Raw genomic sequence first — 24,041 nt, 5'->3', positions numbered from 1 at the left:
AAATACATCAAGCGGTATCAGGCTAAAGGGTACTATCTCATTAGAATGTCATTACTTTCACAAGTTGCTTTTGCATGCAAACTGATCATTTAAAAAGTTCTGGGCAAAACCCAGGAATTCTAATGAGCCCTAAAATTCTGTTAAGAATTCCGCAAAATATTAAGGGATATGCAGCTCAGGTTTTGTGGTGGTTTGAGCTAACAGCAGAATAAACGATGCAATTTTCTGCTTTTCTCTTCACAGATAAGTATTCATACAGTATTATACTAAGTATAGTATGTACTATATACAGTATTACACGCTTTTTCTTTGTTTGCAAAGAAATTCCATCTACCTTATCATGCTGTGCTTTCAGCTCCTCATATTGAGTCTTGTACCTGCGCCCAATTTTCTTGACCTGTGTTATAGTTTTCACTTTTTCTTGTATGTCAGCCACTTTAGCATCTAGTTCTTTCTGCAAGGTATCCTTTTCTGTTCTTATTTTAGTTACTTCATCCTTCAGGCTCTGAACAAGATTCTGGCTTGTAGTCAAGGATGCATTAGTTCTAAATAACAAGAGATTAGAGGAAGATGCAACTGAGATGTTTGAAATAATCAATACATTTCAATATTGCTCATTTATGTAATATCACAGGCATTATCTTTAGTGAATAATGTTTTCTAGGATTTTGCAATACAAATGAGTATTTGTAGAATACAAATTATTGTACAATACATTAATTTAGAATAAGTTTAGCTAAAAGACAGCTTCCAAAACAATTCTCACTTCATTTTACCTGCATATTATCAAGCTACAGTAAGAATACCAAAGGTTTCATAGTTACATGGAGACAGTTAAGAAATTATACTTCCAGATACAGCTTTATTTAAAATATTTTGCTTTGCAAAAAACTTTTTACTAATTGACTTATACCACACCTGGCTATTTCTGCCTTAAGCCTGCCTGTTTCTTCACTCATTTGTTGTATACGCTTGGTGTTTGCCTCCTTCTCTGAAAGCAGCTTCCGATACTCTTCGAGATCAGTGTCCTTCTGTTGACTCAATAAATGCTGAAAGGTTGAGAAAACAGTTTGCACTTTCAGAAGATGATTATACAGTTATATCTAGAAAATCTCTTTGAATAACAGGTACTGCTTTTGCATTTTGATTTGGAATGCCTATGAATTGGAGTAGCCTATTTTGAAGCTGCATAAACAATGCAATTCAAATACATTTCTTAGCTTGTTGTTGTTTTTAAGAAAATTTAGAACTTTTTTTTAGTTCTTTGGGTTTGTTTCTTTTTTCCCCCACAACATCTTCTTTGAAAACACGCATTCCCCACCTGAGTCCGGGCTTTCCAGCGTTTAACATCTTCTTCCAACAGCTTTTTCTCTGCCTGCAACATTCCACTTTTCTCACTCAGTTCAGCATTAGACTCTTGTAGAGGTAGAATGTCTGCCTCGAGCTTGCGTACCTGAAAAAACACAACTGGGGATTAAACTCTCTGGATCTTACGACAGTGAAGGAAACAGAACATGGTAGGCCTTGAACAATGATAGTAAGAGGGACTGAGAGAGTAAAATCAACACCCTCAAGAAGTCATGATACAGCTTCTTTTCCAACTCTGCCTTTCAGTGGCCAGCTGGGGGCAGGGAGAAGGACGAGGGACAAGAGCAGGGGATGATCCTACAGAGATAAAAAACATATAGGTACAACTTCACAAGCTTAGATTCTCACTCTTTGTACTTTGGTAGAGGAAACAGATTATTAATTACATGTTAGAAGCCAAGCAACACTGCACTGGATTCCATGAAAATAACTGGTGTGTAGAAATGGGAAGAGGCAGTATCACCCTTTTAAACTCTTAATAAAGCTGTGGTCTGCTTTATATGTATTCCTGTGCCATTTTTCATTTATCTGCTGATAATATCCTTGTTACTGGTATACCTCTAGCCAAGGATAAATGCTGATTTTCAGTTTCATTTAAATGAAACTGAACTTTAAACTTTCCAGTGTTCTAGGTGGACCAATGTCTTCTAAAATTCTAAACAGAAAAGTTTCCTCATTTGTGTATAACGTAAAGGAATAATCACAATCTAAATCAAGTATTTGTTGTAATTAGCAATGGTATATCCAGACACTAACTCATCAGCTTGACTATCTGAACAATTTATGCGAACCTCAGTACTAACCTTTGCTTGAATTTGTTGTAGCTCTTGTTCTAATCTCTCCTTCTCTTCTCTTAGCATCTTGTTGGTTTCTATCAGTACGTTCATGGTCTCAGTTTTTTTCATTAATTCTTCATGCTGTGCAATGGTTTTTGCTGTTACCTTTGAAAAGATTTAAAGTCAGTCATTTGTTTTGCTTGCACATGCACATATACTTAACTGGATCTGGCATAACACCATCTTGGAAAGCTATCATGGCATTCATTCTCTCACATGTACATTGAAAACAAGTAAATATTGCTTAAGAAATGGGAGATGGGAAAAAAATTGAGAGAAATTATCTTTATTTTCCCTATTTATGTGATTTTGGAATTGCCACATTGCTTCACAGGATTCAGAACAAGATCCTCCATTTGGCTATGTAGCAACCCCAGTTTAAAAGCTCCCAATTCTTCCAAAACTTCATTTTGGGGCGCAGGCAGCAAAGGCAAAGAGTAGAACATAGAGAACAGCCCTCTCTACTTATTGAAATCATAAGTGATAATATCCAACCATACCTGCACCTTCTCCCTCTCAGCATTGAGACTGTCCTGCAGTTCCTGGAGTTCCCTTTCCAGGTGCTCCACTCTCTGACGGTAACGCAAACTCTCCACTTGGGCCACCTCAAATCTAGTCTCTGCAATCTCCTTTTCTCGACGTATAAATCTGCAGTAAGAAAATGAACACCACCTCACGTCAATGAAAATGCAAGACAAAGCATTTTAAGTTGAAGCATCTTATAGCTGAAGGTCTACTGAGCATAGAAATCTGTTCAGAAAGATCAAAAAGAAAATCCTAGATAAAAATTCTTGAAAATCTACATAAACTTCCTAAAAACCACAATAAGAAAAAAATCACCTCTATGAAACTTTCTTGCCAATCACATTTGCTAAAATCTGATTTAGCCTCCTGTAATAATTGACTCACAGTTTTTTCCTAGGAGTAGAAAGAAATCTCCTCTATTAGTTACTAATGTAGTACAACCACCTCCTACCTAGCAAAAAAGCACTTAAATTTTATACATTATCCTTCAAATATAAAGTAATACAGAACTATTTAATTTGGCAATTAATTTATAACCACCGAGAGAAGGAGCCCAGAGCTAAATTTACCTAAGAATTTCTAAGATTTGTTCCTGCGATTTGCCTTCCTCATTGAGAGAAACATTCACTGCAGTTGGCATGGCTTCTTTCATAGAAGTCACCATCTTATCACTCAGACTTTCCAGCTGTTCATGTAATAATCGATTTTGTTTTTCCAAATCTTCACAGCGGGATGCAAGTTTTGAAGCTTCATCCTACAACAAAATTGTTCAATGGCTGTGAATTCTATGGCTAAATTTCTGTTAACTGAAAAAACCCACTGAAACTATAAAAACAATCATACCTTGATCATTCTCTCTCTCTCTTCCCAGGAGGCTTTGCACTCTAACAATTCAGACTCAGCTTTCTGAGCAGCTTCCTCTAGCTGCTGCCTTACCGCTGTATTCTTGGCAACTTGGTCTTTAATAGCCTGTAATGCCTCAACATCGGCAGCGTGAAGCATTAATTCCCGTTCATATTTATTTTGAGCTTCAGAAGCCATCTTTGCCTGCAGGAAAATGTAAAAAATAGATCCTGTTACCTTAATGTTATATGTTTGATATGTACAAAGAGATTCTCAAATTCTAGACAAAATCAGTGACCACTAATCAAAAAGAAAACCACTGGCTAAAACCTCTGTCATTCTCAAGTACAAAAAAAATTGATAAGCTTAGAATGGTTCCCTTAAAGAAATTATTATTTTTAAGAAAAATTAGAATTTGAAATAATTTTCTTTGGCTAGCAGGAGGACACACTGTCTATAGTTACTCTACAATCAAACCTCTTGCTGTAGATTCTGCATGGCTAACAGGCAGGTATTAGTCCAAGAACATCCACTGGTTACTTCTACATGTGAATGGGCAAAGATATTTACTGCATGAAGTTAAAAAGCTAAGGACAGACTATGGTCATAGTATTAGCTGAAAAAAATGGAAATGCCTGTCTGCTAAATTTTGGGTTGGATTAAACAACAGCCAAAAGTTTTTCTGCATCCTTTACACCGATCAGTGTTGCTGGAATTCTCACCTGCAGAAAAGCAGATTCCCTTTAAAAAACAGTTGGCAACAAGACAATCTTATCAGGTGCTGCTAAATATCATATTGCCCCGCAGTCTTAAAAGATGACAATTATATTTCGGGTTAGAAAAATATTTTCCCCATTGTCTTGTTGTGAGTTTCTTTTTTGCTCCCCCCTCAGGAGACTGAGGTAGCAATTCATTAAAAACAGTTAATTACATTCCCCAATTTTTTTTACATAACGAAACAGACCTTAGAAACAGTAATCCATTGCATCTTCTGTTGTTTTCTTAAACGTGACACAAACTGTGCTTGCAGCACAACTTTATATTCAAAGTCAGTTTAGTTGATATTACCACAATGTTTGATCAGGTGGAAAAATGAAGCATTAAATAAGCAGCTGTTCACAAAATAGAGAAAGTGCTCTTACAGCATTTTTATTGCCTCCACAAGTATCCGATTAGCAGCACTACCTTTAAAAAACATTTTGAATTCAACTGAAAACCAATGAAAAACTAACATTAACTTTACTACCTCTGGCTAAAATAGGCAAATACTACAAACATACTTGTTCCTGGCAGTCACGTCTGGCTTGTTGTTCATTATTTAGAGCTGTGCTGGCTCTCTGAAGAGCTTCCTGAACTTCTGATTGCACGGTTGACAGACTCTTCTTTAGTTCGGATAGCTACAGTGATGGGGGAGGGGGAACAACAACAACAAAAAAACAAGAACAAAACCAAGACTAAATGGCAAAGTATTTTACAGAGTATTGAACACAGCAAGGCTTTGAAAGTAGACAGTCATGAATAATGTAGAACCAAAGGGTGGTTATTTTATTTATTTATTTTTTAATACTAATTTTAACCTAAAGAGAAGTACTTTCAAGATTTTGACTTATTAATATACAGAGCTCTTTCCTGGTAAAAATATACTACTGTTCTTTCAGAGTTGGGCCAGTAGTAATTCTAGTTGCAGTCAGCTTGTTTCTTTCAACTCCAGTGAAAGCGCAAATATAAACCAGACAAATAAGGGCAAATAAGGGCATAAAACACTCCAGTATCAAAAGATGTGCATACTACAAATTTGGTTCTGGCTAATGTTCCAAAAAGGGTTTTCTGAAACCTCTCTCAAAGGCTTTTACTCATGTTTTTCTGCAAACTGTGCTCAAAGTTCAGGAAGATAGTGACAGTTTTAAATACACAATCACCCTAACAAAGTGATAAGGCTAATGTACTACTTATGTTTGGAAACCTCTCATAAATTTAGGTAGTCTTCTGTACACCCTAAAAGATTTAGTTTTGGACCCTACTATACTGTGAAAACAAACTGAAGTTTAGGGAATTATGCAAAAGCACATTCTTGTGGACTCTCTACAAGGGAATTTAAGGGAGGGGGCATTCAGTGCATACCTGTTGTTCCATACTCTCCACAGCTTTACGCTTCTCCTCTTGCAGTTCTTGTTTTTCTTTCTCTGACTCCATCAGCTTCTTTTCTAGCTGTGCTTGATACTCTGAAGACTCCTTCAGACGAGCTTCAACTGTTGCACGAACTTCCTCTGTCACCTTCATTACAATACATCATAACAGATCGATTTTTTTCCTTTAAATACGGTATTCTGATGTGAAACCAGTATTTTATTAACAATTTAAAGCCAGAATAGGTATTCTCAGCATCTCATTCAGAATAACAACACTGAAAATGTGGAGAATCACGAATAGCATTGAATTTTTTTTTTTCCCCCTTCAAAGCTGCAGTACCTCATGAAGTACACCTAAGAAAAGTTTTAGGTGACTGCACTCAAATGCGCAGTAGCCAGCATATCTTATTTTTACACACTAGAATCTGCAATATTGTTACAGCATATCAAGCCACAATGAAGTTTTTACAGTAACAGAACACAGACAGGCAGATAACTTGGATACTAGACAAATAGCACTCCATCGTCTACTGATGCTGTAAATTCAGTAGAAAACGAGAATTCTGTTCCCCAATCTATCTTATTTTGTTATGCTGAACAGCTTGGAAGAACAGGCTTCATTCACTATTAACATGGTGGAGTGTATGACAGATCAGAAGGTCGTTCCTAAGCTTCTCCCATTAATACCACATACAGAGTGTTCTTTTGCATCAGAAGACCTTACTGACCATTTTGAAGACCTTATTGATGCAGAAGGTGTGAATTTAACTGCTTTTGATTGAGAGCCAATTAATATTTTTAATCATTGATCACAGGGTTATAAGAGTTTTTAGAAGTCAATTCCCCTCTTTCGAAGGAAGACATTGGCAGAATACAGCTTTGAGTCAAATTTACAATTCAGCATTTTAAAAATATGCTGCAAAAAGGTTTAATATTTCCATGATTAAAAGTGTTTTTAATAAAATTGTCTAAAATATGGTCTTACTACCGTATATTCTAGTGCCTTCTAAACTAACTTCAGTTTTTTAGTAATTCCTCCTATAATCCTACAGACTGTACTGTAGTACAAAAAAAATAAACCATCTTTCATTTTGTTTCTGTTTTTGCTCTAATAAAGAATGGTAACTACTTACTTGTTTTTCCTTATTAAGGGATTCCTCTAGACTAAGAACCATGGCCCTGTACTGTTCCACATTACTAGAACTAGTCTTGAGTCTTTCTCTCAGGTCATTGACTTGTTCATCAGCTTGTCTTAGTCGACTTACAAGATCATCCACATCTTCATTTGTACTAGGCTGACCTATAATATTAGAACACATTCATTAACCAATGAAGTTTAATTCAGTTTTTTAAATCACTGTTCTGTTGAAAACTGAAGTCTTTTTAGGATAACAACATGGGGGGAAAAAAAAAACCAAAACAACCAAAACCACCCTCAAAGCTTCCCTAAATAAAATTGTCAGCCCTAACCAAAATAGTGGCTTACAATAAACATTGCTGATTCAGACAAAAAAGAAAAAGGCTATTTAAAAATAAGTAGCTTAATAGACTTAAGTTCTTTCAAATAAAAATAAAAGGGATCCTTTAATAAGTTTTACTTTATTTTTCCCCCTCTGTCAAAGACTGCTTGGACATTAATTTTACTTTAACAAATCATCCTGGTTATCCTTTATTTGAATATGCGATTGTAATAATGAAGAGGTTTATTACTTAGTATACTGTCCTCCTAATTCTAAGTTATTATGAATTATGAATTTTACCATTCTGCAGACAGCAATGTTTAACATAAAGAGAAATTCAATGTAGAAAAACATCTTACCTTTCCCTGGAGCCCTCTGTGATGACTGAGATGCTAGCTGAGCCTCCGTATTGTTAAGCTGCTGTTTCAACATCGCAGTTTCTTTCTGGGCATTCTTTAAAAGTTCCTTTGTGTTAATGTGGCGGTTTGTCTCAGTCTCAAGTTGCCTCTTAAGATCCAGGATATGAACCTGAAAACACAAGGTTCTTAAACTTGTAATTATTCACAAATGGCACAAAGACCAAATATGTTTATAAATTTCATGTATGAAAAACAACGCACTGTAAGCTGGCAGAAGCCATGCAACTATGGCTTTATTTTCACTAAAACAAGTTTAGCATATTTATAATTATACTTACCTCTTGATTTTTGGTAAGGGAATGTCTTTGTTCCACCTCACTTTCTAGTTTCTTCTTCAGCTGAGATATCTCACGCTCTAGCTTTTCTATCTGATTATTAAGTCTCTGTTTTGTTTCTGTCTCAGACCTCTCCAGTATTCCCTGATAAAAGAGCATAATGCATTATGCTTACAATACACTTTAATAATTTTCTTCTGAATTACTGCAGCACTTCATACAAGTTGTCACAACACTTCTCCCATCCACAAAATAATTACTGCAGGGAGCAAGCAATAATAGGTAGATACAGAAAATTATGAAAAGTAGCACTTACAATGTATGACTTAGTTTTGAAAGATTTTAAGAATATTGATACAATAATATTATTAGAAGAAAATCTATTACCCATGCAGTCTAATTCCAGGGATTAAAAAACCCAAAAGATCTACTTCAGAAATAGAATTGAGTCACATGATAAAATGTGCAACCTTAAGTATTTATACTCTAAGAGTCAATATGCGTTATAATAGAAGACATAGAAGTACAAAAGTAAATATACCTTAAAACAATAGGAAAATAAACTACCAAGGCAGGCACTAGCAAATTTTGGTATCATAAAAATTAACATACAGATTTTTTCCTTTCACTTTGTTTCATGTGTTTTGCTTCCATTTTATTGTGAGAACTGTTCCCATCAACTCAAAATTCTCAGGACTTTGCCCAGGTAAATAACAGAGTATCATAATTTAGGACAGGAATAACAAACTTGCTTAAACAAGTTGCTGAAGTATTTTACGTTCAGTGTCAATTTGTTACCAAAAAAAAAAAAAAAAAAAAAAATCCACTTTAAGACCCAATTCCATGACTGTTTTATTCTATGTCGATGGGTATTTATTGAAAACTCTGAAAGACAGACCAAACTTGGACATAAGAATAATACCACATACCTGAATAGTTCGCAAATTAGTAAGCAGCAAGTTCTGTCCTCTTTGTTCAACTAATAAAGACTCACGTTGCTGAGTCAAACGCACGTCTGACATCTTCAAGATATCTTTCTCTTTTTTTAAGTTTTCTGCTCTCACCTTTAAGACAGCAAATAATAACAAGAAGTTTGTTATCAATCCCAAATCTGCCTGTTAATTTTAATATTACTTTTATGATCAGCTAATACTATTTAAAAAAAAGAGCTTTTAAGATTATAGATTGTAAATTGAAATTCATGCAAATTACGCCAAGAACAGTAAGAACACAACTGTTTGACTAATCACATTCTGTTTTCTCTGTAAACTGAAACACCTTCGGAATGTTGTTCCATCTTCACTCAGTACCTGAGATATTCTGTGGAATGTTACAAATGTACCCACCAAATATACATGCACACAAGCTTTTACAAATTTAATAGCTGATGCACTCAAAAAGCCACACATTCAAGTTCTGACAGCTTTCAAGATAATCATAAGAAAAACTCTTGTGCTAACTTGGAATATCTACCAGTATAATGCACTGTATTACTAACCTCTGCCACTGCCAGTTTTTCATTAGCTCCCCTCAGGTCCTGAGTCATAGTGTTAATTATCTGCTCTTGCTTCTGAGTTGTTGCTGTGAGTTTCTGAGTTCTTTCATGCAGAGATGTTATTTCTCGACGATAGCCTTCAACATTATCCTGCAGCATTTCATAACTTCACATGGAACAACAAAGCAAAGTATATGTTTGCCACATTAAATTGTTTAATTGCAAGAGGTGTTATGTACACAGCTACATGTTTCATGTGCTTCTGCGTCAGTTTTCACATATGTGGCTCACTCAACTAGGAAGGTATATTCTTGATCCCACCTTCACTATTTCCTTTGTGTTCTTTTAACAGAATAGACAATGTTTAACTGGCAACTCTTCCTGAGCAAACGATATCAAGCAGTCAACAGGATTCTATTGACAGAGAACACATACATAAGGCAATGAAATTAAATAGCTGATTTACCGTTTGGAGGCAAACTCCAGCTGTGTAGATATCTTTGCATTTTGTGACCTCAAGTCTGTGACCTGCTCCTGAAGCTTTTCATTTTGTTCATTCAGCAACTTGTCATTCTCTGCCTTTTCTTTTTTATAGTTCTCAAAAACTTCCTGCAACTACATCAAAGAACAGACATTAAAGTGCTTACAAGAGTAAAAAGAAATAGTGATAGCTTTCTACAGTGTTTATTGAAAAATATACCTGCTTAAGTGCAGCCTTAGCCTCCACAGCCTCCACTGACTCAGTCATTGACACTTGAGCAGGAGTTGACATGGCTTGAGGTAAATTTGGGCGCTTTGGAGTAGATGTAAGAGAAATCTCCTCTGGTAATATACCTGAAGCTAAAAAAAGATAAAGGGGATTTTAAAGGCAACAATTGAATGAATGGTTGCCAAAGCAGAAGGTCATATAACCACACTGAAATATGGCCAGAAACAATACTGTATTGCTAGGAAAGTCTTGGGCTCTCCTGAGCAACTCATTCTTTATACCTACAACGTGCTACCAGAACATACGTAGTCACCACTACACGTCAGTCGTTATGTAGCAAGTTATTATACTGTAAAAATAAAATCATGTGTCTAAATCCAAATTCATGGGTTTTCCAGCGAGTAAGGGTAGAAGTTGAGTACCAGATTAACAGAAGTTACTAGTACCATTACAGCACCATTACTGAAAACTCATAACAAACAAGAACTTTATTTTTTTTCAGTGGTGCAGAAAGGTGAAGCTTACCTTGCAAAGGAATGATAGCTCCTGTGGTCTGGGCCAACAATATGCGGAACATATCACGCTGACGAACTATAGACTCCACAAGCTGCAGCTGATGATGACGTGATTCACGCAGTTTTTCTAGCTCATTGAGAGCTTCCTCAAGCTGACTCTGAAGCTCGGAAATTCTGAAACCAACAACAGTTGTTTTCAGTAACATACCCAGCGAGGCATACCAAGATGACACAACCCTTACATTTTGTTACAAGTCCTTCAATGTACATTTATTGCATCTTTGAAAGTTAAGCACCACTGGGATTTTTGAGCAAACTTATAGGAAGATTGGCCTTTGGGTTTGCTACTTTGTAGATGACAAAGAAAGTAGGCCTCTTCCATGAAAAGCAGAATAGAGGCAATTCCATTCATGTGAATAACTTGAAACAACAGTCAGTAGCATGAGCAGACAATCAGGCTAAGAACTTTTAATACAGAATTACAGTATCTGTGGGCTTTACAGCTAGTGAATCAGATATGCACATATTCAATTTTTTGTTCAGCTAACAGGAATGAAAACTTACCTTTCTTTTTCGAAAAACAGCTCTGTTGTGTGAAATCACATTCACTAAAAGACCGACAACTATTTTTACTTTGGATTTTGATGAGAGGACCTATTACAAGATATATAGCTATAAAGCCATTTTAATCTAAACCTGAAGACAACGTTGCTTTTATGAATTACATAGCTGCTCATGAGCATATGCGCACTTACATATCCATATGCACACAATTAATAACAATCAGAAGCAAAAAACTGAAGTGTTTGAATAAATCCCCGTTACTACTTAGTATAAACAGTTTACCAGAAGGAACAGATAACTTACTTAGATGATGTTGTTTCTTGCTCCTCTTTTTCTCTAGCCTCTCCCAGCTCCCGAAGAGCCACCAAGAGACGCTGATTCTGCTGCTGAAGTTCTTCAATATTTCTGTAAGAGACTAGATGTTGAGATATCACTTCAGAAGAGCTACTGATGTCAGCGGAGCTCACTTCTTCATCACGAATCACATGATTGCCTCTAGCTTCTTCAAGTTCCATTAAAAGCACACGAATCTGAAAGAGAACTTCCTAGTGTAAGACTTGCACACAGACTCAAAAGTTCACTCTGAAAAACAATATATTAGAAATAAAGTACTTGGAAATAAAGTATTTTTTCCCTACAATACACAAACTATTACAATCAATAAATCCTTGTAAGATAATTACATTATAGAAAAAACAGTCTGACAACAGGAAACCACGTCAAGATCAGAAGTAGATAGTCTGTGTTCAGTTCTGCAAACCGATTACAGGACATTTCAGTCAAACAAAGAAGTTATATATAGGAGTTTTCCATGTCAGATGTTTAACAATATCATCCTAAAGCAGCATCACTTCTATCCAGCTAAACTTATTCCAATTTTGTAAGCAAAAATGTAAATACCATGTTGTCCTAAGCAGAAGCTTTTAACGTCACTAAAGGTTCTTATGACAACCAAAGTCTACATGACTGTGGCTGAACACGACTTCCAAGTAAACTTTAGAAATACAGCACCATGTTAATAAATAAATTGCAAATAGTACATTTAACCATAGCAACATTTGTTCTACCTGCTGTGAAAGATCTTTTACTTGTACTTCCAGTCTCTGGTTTTCTCTTTCAAGCAGAGAGGCGTGCTTATTGGCTTTATCAGCATCCTCCTGCAATCGCTGGATTTCCTGCAAGCATACAGACATTAAGAAACACATAGCAATTCAACTCAGACACATTCCTTTCCAGAGAGAAAACATCATGTAAAGACATGCCTGGTGCATCAAACTGCGCTTTACTACTTTAAAGTTACACTCCAAAGGTTAAACTCCACTTATTTAGGAATCAAAAGCCACACTCTTTCATGCTGTATTAGTGTATGTATTAAAATTAATGGGAAGTGAGCACTGAAGTTCAATTTTATTTCTTTGGACAGACAAATACTAATCTTCGTTTATAAAGAATTCTCCTCTCTCAGAAAATCAGAGATTGTAAGCCACCACATTTAAGCCTTCACTATAAAAAACTCTGAAAAATGTTGGTTCTGTAAAATACTTTGTACAATCCAATAAATCGCAAGCTAGAAAGTTCAACAGATATTTTCCCCACAATAAAAGCTGACTAGAAGATCCATTTTATACATTTACTAACAGCTATTAGGATTAAGGAATTAAAAATCCATTTTTTCCATAATTTTACATGCTCTTTTATTTTATACTGACCTTCATAGCTTGTTCAAGCTTTGCAGACAGACTAGCAACAGCTTTTTGGGAACGCTCAAATTCTTCACGCTGACGTTTCAAGATTGGTGCTTTGGCTTCTACTTCCTGCACTATTTCATCCAAATATTTATTGATTCTCTTATTCTCCAGCTTTTCCAAAAGCAACTGATCCTGAGTTTCTACATATGCATTGTACAGCTGCAAGAAAAGATTTTTTGGTTTGTTTTTTGTTTGGTTGGTTTTGATACATCTGGACAGACCTCTTTAAAAAAGAACCACCGGTAATTATGCAATTCATACCTTAAGGTAGCATAATTTTATATAACTCTAACCTAGTTAATTCAGAGAAATAAGTAGGACTTTCAAAACAATGTGTTTTTAGGACTCACACCATGGCAAAGCAGTTACCCCTATTAATTTAAAAATGGCAAACTTCTACAGTGCAACTGTATGCAATAAAAGAATTCTACGTAAAAGGGACAAATCTTAAGCAAGTTTAAGACAATAGAAATATCAAAACTAGTATCACAAAAGAAAGCAGCAAGCACAGAAGAAAGTAATTTAATGGCTGGACAGAATAACCAATAACAAACAAAATGCACATACAAATTTCATAAATAGAAGTGTAAAAATACCCTAGAGTATGTACGACCTATCATTATGTTAAATTTTTCTGCAAGTATAAGCCAAATGCGCAGCAGTACAGATTAAAAAATTAGGTAAATAAGCAAAAAAAAAAGCTCCTGCCAAAAATGCATACAGAAAATAAGTTTATGTGCACAAAAAAAAAATGTATTTCAGAAGAAGAACTTAAAGACCCTACAAATGTTTTGATCTACTAAAGAAAAACTGTAAGGTATGTTGAAAAAAATCCCAATAACTTAGCTAGTAAAGTCTGCCTCAAATGCATGAAAAGATTTCATTGACTTCAGTCAGGCATTACACCAAATCCAAAACAGTGAATGAAGTCTGCACCCTTATATTATTAGTGTATCTCTGTTGGCATTTCAAGGGCCTTGAAATTGAAGAATTTCTTCTCACTTACCTCAGTTAATTTCATTCCAGGCTTGACTACTTTAGCTACGGCTGCAGCAGTGGGAGACATAGCTGCCAGTTCCTCCTCAGACAATATGGCTCCTGAAGACATAATCCCACCAATTACCATTAAAAAGCTGCAATAATTCCCATCATAAATATTCTTTATTAATATAAAGAATGTCTTCATATACCTTTGTGCTTTGTAACTACTGTATTTTAAATGACTATTTTAAGCCCTTAAAGTTACTGGTTTAAGAGTTTTCTGTAATCTATATTATACATATATACATGTGCAAGTGACTGGTATTATATACAATATTCCATGTCATACATCATCAACGTCTCTGACTAGTTTAATTCGAAATGCTGAAAAGCTTTTGCTATTAGACTCTTAAAATTTAGATAATTTCTGAATGTAAGCAATTGAAATAGCTGGAGCAAAGCTTAACATCAGATTTCTTAGCAAACTGCCGGAGGTTGAGAGTGGCAGAGCACTGGTTTACTTCCATTAAATTAACATAGGGCTATAGCAAATATACTTCATGCCTCTGTTCCTTCCTGCTCTGCTCTCTCTTTCCTTTAGAGATTACATACATGTAGCAAACAAACTATTCTTTTCAACAAAAAAAAGATAGAACTAGAACAGTGAATACTGAGCAAGATTTAATGTTAAATAGAAATTTAAGGACAGAAGTTTGTTTTCTGTTGCCCTTTTTTTTTTTTTAAGAGGAAAATAAGAATAGTTTATCATCCCCACTCCCCTCCCCAGAAAACCATTAAAAGCATGATGATTTAGCCTTAAGGAAACGTTTCCTCTCCATTTATTTTGAAAAGGTAAGTCAGATTAACAAAAGAACTTCAAAAAACATTTTGATAGAAAAGCATTTTCTGGTGGGGGGAAAAAAGTATATATATTTTCATATATATATACACACACACACACACACGAAAAAGCTTCTAAAATTCATGATTAGAAATGACCAAAGATGAATTCACATTAATGCACTTACTTTCTACAGAAATTCAGCACAGTATTTTCATGCAAGACGAGAGAAAGCCTGAGCCTTTGTGTATTTTAGTTCCCAGTGTTACCCCTACCTTTGCGCTTTGTAGCTGACAGTAAATCATTAGCATTCTCCAGCTCCTTTTCCAGTTTACTGATCTTCTCTCTCAGTTCTTTTTCCATTACAGCTTTCGACTCTTCCACCTCAGCCAAATGCTCCTGGGTTGCTTTATTAGCTAAAATTAAATCAGACAAGCGGTTTGCTGTGTTGTGGTTGGTTTTACTTTTTTCTTTTAAAAAGATCAAAATTTGCATATGTACCTTAAATTTTACTTTAACTTTATATGATCTGCAGAAGCTCACGCTGATAAGAAAACTCAGCAGCATGACAGAAGCATGACCTGCTACATATCACCTTTGCTTAGAAGAGGGCTAAAATATGAACTGTCCTTTTATCAGTGAAAAGGAAACTAAAATGAGAAACTAAAATGAAGGCATATCTTGCAAAATTAGATCCTCCCAACAAAATCCAAAGTAAAATTCCAGGTATATTTGAAAATAGTCCCCCTACACCCCCCGCAAGTAAATTCAACTAGTCAGGTAAAATTTTTGTTACAAAGTGACTGATGTTTCCACCATCCCAAAAGCTTAACGAAGTTCCTTGCATAAGCGCTCAACACCTATTTTTCAATGCATCAAGGCAGTTACAAAGGAGCACAACTGTTCTGTTCCATTTGCCATTTCTCACCCACGGCTTACCTTCACCTGCTTCCTTCAGGAGCTTGTGCAGCTCTTCTACTGCTCCTGTCAGTTCATTGCTCTTTGCCTCCGAGTCATCAGCAGCACTCTAAATAAAAGCATTTTATTTAACCTTTTAGTACATAACAATAGCAACTATATTTTTATAAGAAAGCTGGAACTGACCAAAAATTATGAACACGCGGTTTTTTTGAGTAAAATGCTAAAAGATTCACCTAAACTGGACAATTCTCTTTCCACTTGGATTAAGTCTCACTTTGATGCAAACTGCTCATCTGAGAGTAAGAAGTGTCAATTGATTTGATACGACAAATCCAAATAAAATGTATGTGCTTTAGCCGCCTTATAGCTGGTGCTGGCTTCGTTCCTTCTCTTCACAAAAGAAAATTTGGAGAAATTTGAGTACTCAATTTTGATCATTCTGAAAAATTTGGTATTTTTAGGGAATCTTATACATAGAGTTTATGTTTCTTTGCTTCCAGTTAGAGATCTCACAAGTGCAAGACTGTACAATACTTTAGCAATTCTGCAAGTCCATTAGAGATAACTGAAATAAAGTTGATTCAACTTTTGCTAATCAGCGAAGTCTCAAAATAGGCTCCCAAGGGAGGGCACTCAATCCTGATGCTTTTAGTATCAGGTCAGACAAATATGTCAGCAGTTACTAGTACATAGCAAACCCTATGTTAAGTGGAAGACAAACCTTGAAGCCCCTTCAAATCAATGATTCTGTAACAAAAGCATGAATGAATAGGAGTAAAAAAAAAAAAAACCACCCCAAAACCAAACCAAATTAAAGGTAAATGGTAATGCATTATGCTCAAGAAAAGTTAGCTACTGACTTGCTGTTCAATGATGGGACATCAGTTTACATCTAATCAAAGTATTAATGTCGAACTCAGAATTAAGCAGAGTAGAATGTTTATGTGGGTATCTATGCAAGAAAACTCAGGAAACAGAACTCATTAACCTGTGTATCTAATATGCGTAAACTAAAGAGCAATCAGTTGTCCCCTTTGGCTGACTTTATCTTAGTCAATACGCTACAGGGTATTTTTCACTCTTTGAGCCAACAAAACAAACAAAAATTACTTGTTTAGATGGTGCTTATCTGACACAATACATGACATTCAGCTATGTCTTAATCAGATCACGAAAACTTGCAGTGGTATTTGAAATGAACTTCTACTAACCAAACTCAGAAAAATCTCTTGCAGAGTCATATTTTACATACAAACCTTTACCTCCCAATACAACATCGTAGGACATAACCACGTTCATACAACATGAAGCCTCAAAACTGTGAGCATAAAATTACTATTTTAACCCCAGTTTTGCTTAATCTACAAAATGATCCAAGCAATGTAAGATTTCAAATGCTGCCAAAGACAGCAAAGAAAACAATGTTTTGCAATGGAAGTTAGTCTTCCCCACATCCACACTTTATGGGGAAAAAATACCAAAACTGGCCTGCATTACATTTAATGCTAAGATTCAGCTCCAAGCAATACTCATATACGCTTATAACACAGTCAATAAACTCACCTTATACAAATTGGATAATTTTATGTGGGCATTCAGTTCATTGTGGAATCTTTCCTCCATACTAGCTTGCTGTTCTTTTGCCTAGTAAATTAAAGAAGAGACAGGGTTGGGGAGCATCCCACTATTTCTATTTCACATTTCTCGTTTTTTAATTTGTAGAAGCAACTGTAACACTGTTTCACATACACTTCAAGTTGTCTTACCTCCTTCAGTTTATTCAAAAGGTCTTCCACGTGCTTCTGAAGGTTTTCGTTTGACTGTTTTAAGCTGTTTACCTGTTCCTCCATTCTGGAAACCTGTTCAAAGAATAAATGAGAACATCATGTATAAATTTGTCTTTCCAGTCCAGTTTATTTTGGAAAATACCCATCTCATTGGTTTTTTACTTTAAAAAAAAAAAGCCAAACCCAAAAGTTCCAGAAAGAGCATAAATGGTTACATTTTCTAACAGTCTTTGCTCCCATGCATTCAGCTAAATGAAAAAGTGAGAGTCCCCAAATTGCTCCAATTAGGCATAACCAAATAAACGCACAAGCCTCAGTGGAGCTACAGAAAACCTGACCAATTGTCACAGTTGTTAAAGAAACTGCTCAGGTACCCAAACAGAAGCTCACTAAAGCTGAGTATTTTCAAAATATGGCCATTGATTCTGCCACGTATTTTGCTGCAAGAAAACAAAAATATCATCACCCCACTCCGCAAAGAATGTTAAGTCAGATCCTTCTGCCCCTTCCCCTTATTAAGAACTGTATTCCCATACACTTTAATAGCATTATATAGCTTTGTTATCAGTGACTCCAAAATTTCTAGCTCATAATTCAAATATTTGACTTTTCTAATCTAGATAATGGTAACTATACATATTCCTTAAAAATCACAAGTTAAAAGAAAGAACACCTCTTTATTAATTGCAAAACATACTTTTTTTTTTTTAACTCGAATACAATTATTAAAGTACTTGGTTTTGTTTAATACAGTTAATCAAGAGGTATAATTTATAAGAAATGGCAAAAGCACTCAGTAATTACACTACCTCCTCCTTCTTGTTCTCCAGATTACATTTAAGCTCCAAGATTTCATTGCCTTTCTCCCTGGCAGTATGAAGAAGTTCATCTGTTTTGGCTTTCAACTCAGCGTTCAGCCACGTGTTTTGATTCTGTAGTAGTTCTTTTTCTTGCTCCAACCTTTTCTCACGGTACTAAAAAGAAAATCGCATAGTTTAATTGTACTGGTTCCACAGAAAATAAAGAAGCTAATCAAAGTACTATGATCAGAGCAGGAGTAGCAAAAATGTACTGTAATTTGATAAACAGCACCAAACGACAGGCAGTGTTCCTTATTACATTGGTAATACTAACTTACCAGTCTCAAACTACAAGAACCTCTTGAAACTTGACTTAGTTTCCTCAAAGTTTATGTTAGCTGGGAACATTAACAAGATTAATATCTAGTTAAAGGAAATAAATTAAGGTATCAAAGTTTTCCTCCTCTCTTCTCCTTTCCTCCTCTCTTTCAGCTCTTTATGGAGTTTATTCTGCCCACAGAGAAATGGTGCAGATTCACAAATTATTTATTTTTCTCCTTTCTACCTGCCTTCATGGACCTGGAGTCCTCCTTCCTAGTGGGTAGGAGCAGCCACCATTGCCACCGATGAGGCCTGGACATGCTTGCCCAACTTGATGCCCCCTTGCCTTCTATAAATATATGTCTCAGTTCCAGTCACAGCCACCACTTTTATAATAAAATAATTTGTTATAAATAACAGGAGTACACTTGACCTACTTTCAAAGTCAGTAATGACAGAATGATGATTACATCACATGTAAGCAACTACTTATTAAAACGTTAACATGTACTATGCATATAAAGCACTACTCACCTTCATGGAAACATCTGATGTTTGAAGTTCATCCAACTTTAACTGAAGTTTCACCTTTTCTGTGTTTGCTTCTGTAAGCTTTTCATTTAAGCGTTTAACATCCTCTGGAGGAGGGAGGAGGGAAATCAGTGTTAAAAAAAGCTAATTGTATAACAGTTTTAATTGCTCAGCTTAACTAAATTGTAAAGAATGAGAACAGGCAAGATATAATGTATGTAATTGTATATTGTGCAATAAGATATTGCATAATATATGTTTTTACATCTACAAAACCAAGCATCAAACTGCTGTGTTTTTCTGCAATTAGCATGTAATTTCCTGCATTGTTTCCTCTTCTCTAAATACTGTTTCCTGCTAATCCATTATTTGGTGCTGCCTATACAAACCGGATACTCCATACCAGTTCAATTGTTCAAGAATGTCTTTTATTTAGCAAAATCTTGTGAAGTATTTTGTTAATATGTTCTTGGCTATACCGTTTAAATGTTCAACTTCCTGAGATCGTCTTTCACTTGTTCGAACCAGATCTCTCTTTTCAGCTTCCAGTTCTTCTTTTTCTCTACTTAAATGGCTCTGAAAAAAAATGCAAAAGAGCAATAAAGAAATGGGATCAGCTTCCTGTAACAGTTTATAGTCACTATTTACACTTATCATCACAGAGAAGCACGCTAAACCACAGTAAGTTACCCCAGCCAACTGAAAACTGGGATAAGAGACTTTTATAGTGGGCAGCTGAATCAGTCTAAACTACCTAGTATGAAAACACAGCTGCTTCCATTCTTTCTATCATGCTGGGGTATATAATTCAAACAAATGCAGGTTAATGTACCTCTTTCTTCTAGTGCCTAATAGCCAACACATTTCAATTAACGGGTTTTTTCCCCATAAATCACTCCGATACTAATGTTCAGCTGGCCCTTTGTGCTTAAATGCAAAATGCCACTATCACATAAGATTAGACAGCAAAGATGAGAGAAGTATCACACAGCTTTCAAGACCAGCGTACTGAATAGCTAGTTTTCATGCCTTTGCTTTTCAATTGGCATAGAGAGGTCCAGACTGCCACAAGACTCCCTCTGGTTCTAGCTGTATTTGAATGAAGATTAGAATGAAAATCGTTGAACTTAGAGCAGATGAAACGAACTGAAGGCCTAACAGAAATCCAAAACAAGCAACAGGAACTGTTCAAAACTGCATCTAATTTTAATATTCTTTGAAAGATAGCTTTGATGGTTAAGACTTCACTGAAACAGTTTTATTTGGTTAAATAAAAGACATAGCAGAGTAACCAAAGAATGAACACATGCAAAAAATCAACATCAAAATCAAATCAAAGTCAATCATCTTGGATCATTTATAGGCTATAGTACTGCCTCTGCTTTCTAAGGTGTCAATACAAACCAATTCATTTAGGCCCAGGTAAGCCCCTCTGGGGAAACAATCAGATCCGCCTTCTCACTGGGGACACATCAATTTAATAATAATGTTTTTGCTTCCTGCTCCAAAATTAGTGTTCTGCTGGATCAGTCAGCTGAAGTGCAACCCCATGACTTTTGAGCATAATGCAAGGAAAACTGTGTCAGAGTGTGGGAAAGGATGGGGAAAAAAACAGAACTCTTTACACCTTTGTCGGATTTTTGAGGTTCAGCTTAAAGTCACTTCACAACAGGTTTCAGCTAGAATGAAACGATCTATCCAAACTGAAATAAAAGCATCTGCTCTGACATATGTTCACCTGTAATTCAATTTGCTAAAACACCAGCATTTACTTAAAAAACCCACACAGTTTTCCTGTACAGATGGCCATATGGACATGTAAATATGTACATCAGTACATATGTGTACTGATATTGATACAGTCCAGTTTGGAAATTGATTGCATTCTTTGCTGCAACGAGACAGGTGAACCAAAGTCTTTCAACTTATCGTCAAGTTCTTCCAGTACCTGAATGGTTGCATTACGATCCTGAGCAGCTTCAAGTTCTTTATTTTTCTCATTCAGTGACTTCAACTGTTCATCTGTTGGATAAGAAGAAATAGTAGTGAGGGATCTCCACTGTAACATAAGGACAGAATTCACTCTCCAAATGCAATTCAGCCAAAATTTCCCTTAACAACAATTTAAAAAAAAAAGAGAGAGAGAGAGAAAGAGAAGAATTCAAGGCTTCACTATGGATGGACTAGGTAGTATTGTGGCAAACTACTGCAATCCTTAGAGCACAGGCATTTATTGTGAAGAACAATACATAACCCAGTGTACTACTATTACTACAAAAATCAGAAAGCAAGGTGTGTTTTTTTTTTCCATTAGAACAAAAATTCCATTTAAAAAAAAAGCTGACTTGAACACAAAAGCAGAACATCCCTCTACTTGCAGAAATAAAAAATGTAGGTGATGGATGGATTTTCAACTCCTATTTAAAACTTAAAGCATTTCAGCATAACATTGGACTAAAGAATGAATATCCTGTCCAATCTTAAGAATGTGCAGTTATACTTACGAAGTTTTTTAAGCTCCTCACGGAGAGTTTGACATTCCTGTGTCTCATTTACAAGCCTCTCCTGACTTTGAGCCAGACGCTTTTCTACTTCAAAGTACTGTTGTTCTGCAAAATAACAATGTTATCTCAATTTCAATTAATAAACATTTCTTTTTCTTTCTCATCTTTATCAAGGATCCTTATTAATTGATATCTTTAATAAAGAACAGTATTTATAAAGAAAATATCTAAAAATAATAAGACTACAGTAGAATTTGAAGAAAAAAGTATTTTTGAAGGAAAAACGATGCATTCCCACATTGAATTAACATTGTTTAAAATACTTTGTTAGCATGGAAAGTGATATGTTTCCAGAAACGAACCATAAAATAACAGCCTAATTAATTTTAATACTTCTTTAACATTTTTGATAGAGCTAGAGAACACTGTACCAGCACAATTATGCAGTGTGGTCATATCAACTTAAAACTTCTTTTACCTGTAGTGTATTTCTATACACATACAATAAAATCCACATAACCCTAGGTATCAAAGAATTCGATTTAGAAAATATTTAATGAACACTTCTTAGTAAAAGCAGAACTAATCTCACTCTCAGGTGTAGTGAGCTTCTAAGGAAGTACTGAGGGATTTTTATTTATCTTATGCTTCCTATAGTATCTTACAACTTCAAATAATGCTGCTCCTCCAGCCACATATGAGCAGAACAGACCTGAAAGAGACTAACCTGCTAAAATCTGTGGATTACCTTAATTTACACTACACTTTATTAATTTACTTTAGCAAGATTTTTATCATGAAAGAGACAGAAAGGACGAAGGAAAGGCAGAAGTAATGTTTACATCAGAAGTATGTCACCTACCCAATAAATTAACTCATATTCACTACCCTGCCCAGTGCTTACACTCATCTACACTCTTCTCTCATTTCTACTCCAGTTCTCTACTGGTATTATTTTTCTGTGATCAAGTAACCTCCAAATCAATATAAAAACATTGATTCTATCAGGAGCACTTTATGGAAAAGTTATGGTCTTCAACATGGAATTTAACAGAAAAAGTATAAACCTAAAGCTATTTGAGAGTTGGATAAACAAATCATTATTTCTTTTCCACAACAAAGATCAAAGCAGCCTGAAGCATATCAATGCTTCGTAAAAATCTGATGAAAAGCTGTTCTTCAAGCCCATTTCGAATGAAGTTTTAAACCTGAATAGTCCTTTGTAATGGGGGGGGGTGGGGGGGGGGGCGGGAATCAGACTCCTCTCGCCCAGCCAAAGTGAGAGAAAAAACCCTATCAGGTCTCAACTGAAGGGCCCCTTCCCAGCCAACGGACAGGCCCCCCGCCTCAGGGCTCCTTCCCGGCCCGAGGACGCACACCCCCACCTCACAGGCCCCAGCTCAGCCCCTGAAAGCGTTTCGAAGCCCACACGACCCGTCAGGCCCAGCCCTACCTCCCCCACGCCCCTCATCAGAGGGGACCACGACACTGCCGCTCGCTAAAAGCGCGTCGGAGGAGGCGGCACCCGGGCCGACGCCAGCCCACCCGTCCGCAGCCCAGCTGCCGACCCGCTGCCTCCGCCCAAGCACCGGGACGAGCGGATGCCGCTCAGCCCTTGAGCAGCGCAGCCCTCTCCGCACGGAGCAGCCCGGGGCCCGTTCCCGCTGCCCCCTCACCTCCGTTCCCGTTCCCTCAGCTTCCCCCTCCCCGGACTCACCGCTGTCCACCTTGAAGCGCTCATGCCTGGCTCGGAGCCCGTCGATCTCGCTCTGCTGGTCGGCCAGGAAGCGCTCCAGCTTCCCCTGCACCGGCTTGGGCAGCTTGGAGAGCTCGGCCCGCTCCAGGACCTGCTGCAGCACGGCCGCCATCTTCGAAGCAGCCGCTGCGCTTTCCGGCCTAACCGCCACCAGCCGCGACGCGCCCAACGGCGCAGGCGCCACGCTGCCGCGTGCGCGAGCGGGCGGGCGGGCCGGGCCCCGCGGGATCACGGGAAGTGTAGTTTTCCGGGCAGAAAGCGGCGCGGCCTGCACGCACTTTCGTTTCCTGTAAGGCGACTCTTTCCGCCATGTTGAGTGAGGCTGGAGTTGCCGGTTGATACGTGAAAGCTGCTAAAATCGAGACAGGCGCCCCGCAGACTTCGTCCCGGAGCTCGCCACGAGGCCGCTCGCCCTTCTAAGGCGTCCCGCGCGCCCGGGAGATGCAGGAGGAGGCGTTACCGCTTCCGCCACTCAAAGCATGGCGGCGCGGGCGCCGAGCTTTCCCTCTGCGCGCCCTTTTCCCGCGCTCGGGTCTGGGTTGGTTGTGCGTCATTCCTCTGCGCCGGGGCGCGAGCGGCGCCTGCCTGTGACGCAGGCATCGGCCACCTCAGTGCTCAGCTGAGGCGGCGGCGGCGGCGCTGAGGCGGCGGCGGTCGATTTTGGGGACCCGGCGGCGGTCGTGCCCGTCAGGCCAGTGCGGGGAGCGCTGGGG

General features: G+C 37.2%; 1 protein-coding gene across 1 annotated transcript in view; it reads right to left on the bottom strand.

Annotated features, from left to right (window-relative positions):
• The window catches only part of TPR (translocated promoter region, nuclear basket protein), a 42,279-nt gene extending 18,839 nt beyond the window's left edge, over positions 1-23,440 (bottom strand). The window contains exons 1-31 of the mRNA XM_050900846.1: positions 23,290-23,440; positions 21,573-21,677; positions 21,017-21,090; positions 19,548-19,644; positions 19,072-19,175; positions 18,226-18,390; positions 17,396-17,488; positions 17,193-17,273; positions 15,648-15,735; positions 14,984-15,124; positions 13,893-13,984; positions 12,848-13,045; positions 12,206-12,313; positions 11,442-11,668; positions 10,585-10,748; positions 10,051-10,190; positions 9,817-9,965; positions 9,354-9,516; positions 8,785-8,919; positions 7,859-7,999; positions 7,521-7,689; positions 6,835-7,001; positions 5,694-5,846; positions 4,853-4,969; positions 3,573-3,776; positions 3,299-3,483; positions 2,705-2,852; positions 2,172-2,309; positions 1,322-1,453; positions 919-1,049; positions 335-545 (exon numbers count right to left, since the gene is read on the bottom strand). Coding sequence (XP_050756803.1) covers positions 335-545; positions 919-1,049; positions 1,322-1,453; positions 2,172-2,309; positions 2,705-2,852; positions 3,299-3,483; positions 3,573-3,776; positions 4,853-4,969; positions 5,694-5,846; positions 6,835-7,001; positions 7,521-7,689; positions 7,859-7,999; positions 8,785-8,919; positions 9,354-9,516; positions 9,817-9,965; positions 10,051-10,190; positions 10,585-10,748; positions 11,442-11,668; positions 12,206-12,313; positions 12,848-13,045; positions 13,893-13,984; positions 14,984-15,124; positions 15,648-15,735; positions 17,193-17,273; positions 17,396-17,488; positions 18,226-18,390; positions 19,072-19,175; positions 19,548-19,644; positions 21,017-21,090; positions 21,573-21,677; positions 23,290-23,440 — 4,371 coding nt within the window. The remainder of the gene's footprint in view (positions 1-334; positions 546-918; positions 1,050-1,321; positions 1,454-2,171; positions 2,310-2,704; positions 2,853-3,298; positions 3,484-3,572; positions 3,777-4,852; positions 4,970-5,693; positions 5,847-6,834; positions 7,002-7,520; positions 7,690-7,858; positions 8,000-8,784; positions 8,920-9,353; positions 9,517-9,816; positions 9,966-10,050; positions 10,191-10,584; positions 10,749-11,441; positions 11,669-12,205; positions 12,314-12,847; positions 13,046-13,892; positions 13,985-14,983; positions 15,125-15,647; positions 15,736-17,192; positions 17,274-17,395; positions 17,489-18,225; positions 18,391-19,071; positions 19,176-19,547; positions 19,645-21,016; positions 21,091-21,572; positions 21,678-23,289) is intronic.
• Positions 23,441-24,041: the final 601 nt, after the last annotated feature.

The sequence above is a fragment of the Gymnogyps californianus genome, chromosome 8, assembly GCF_018139145.2.
Source record: "Gymnogyps californianus isolate 813 chromosome 8, ASM1813914v2, whole genome shotgun sequence".
NCBI lineage: Eukaryota > Metazoa > Chordata > Aves > Accipitriformes > Cathartidae > Gymnogyps > Gymnogyps californianus.
This window is presented reverse-complemented; position numbering and strand designations above follow the sequence as displayed.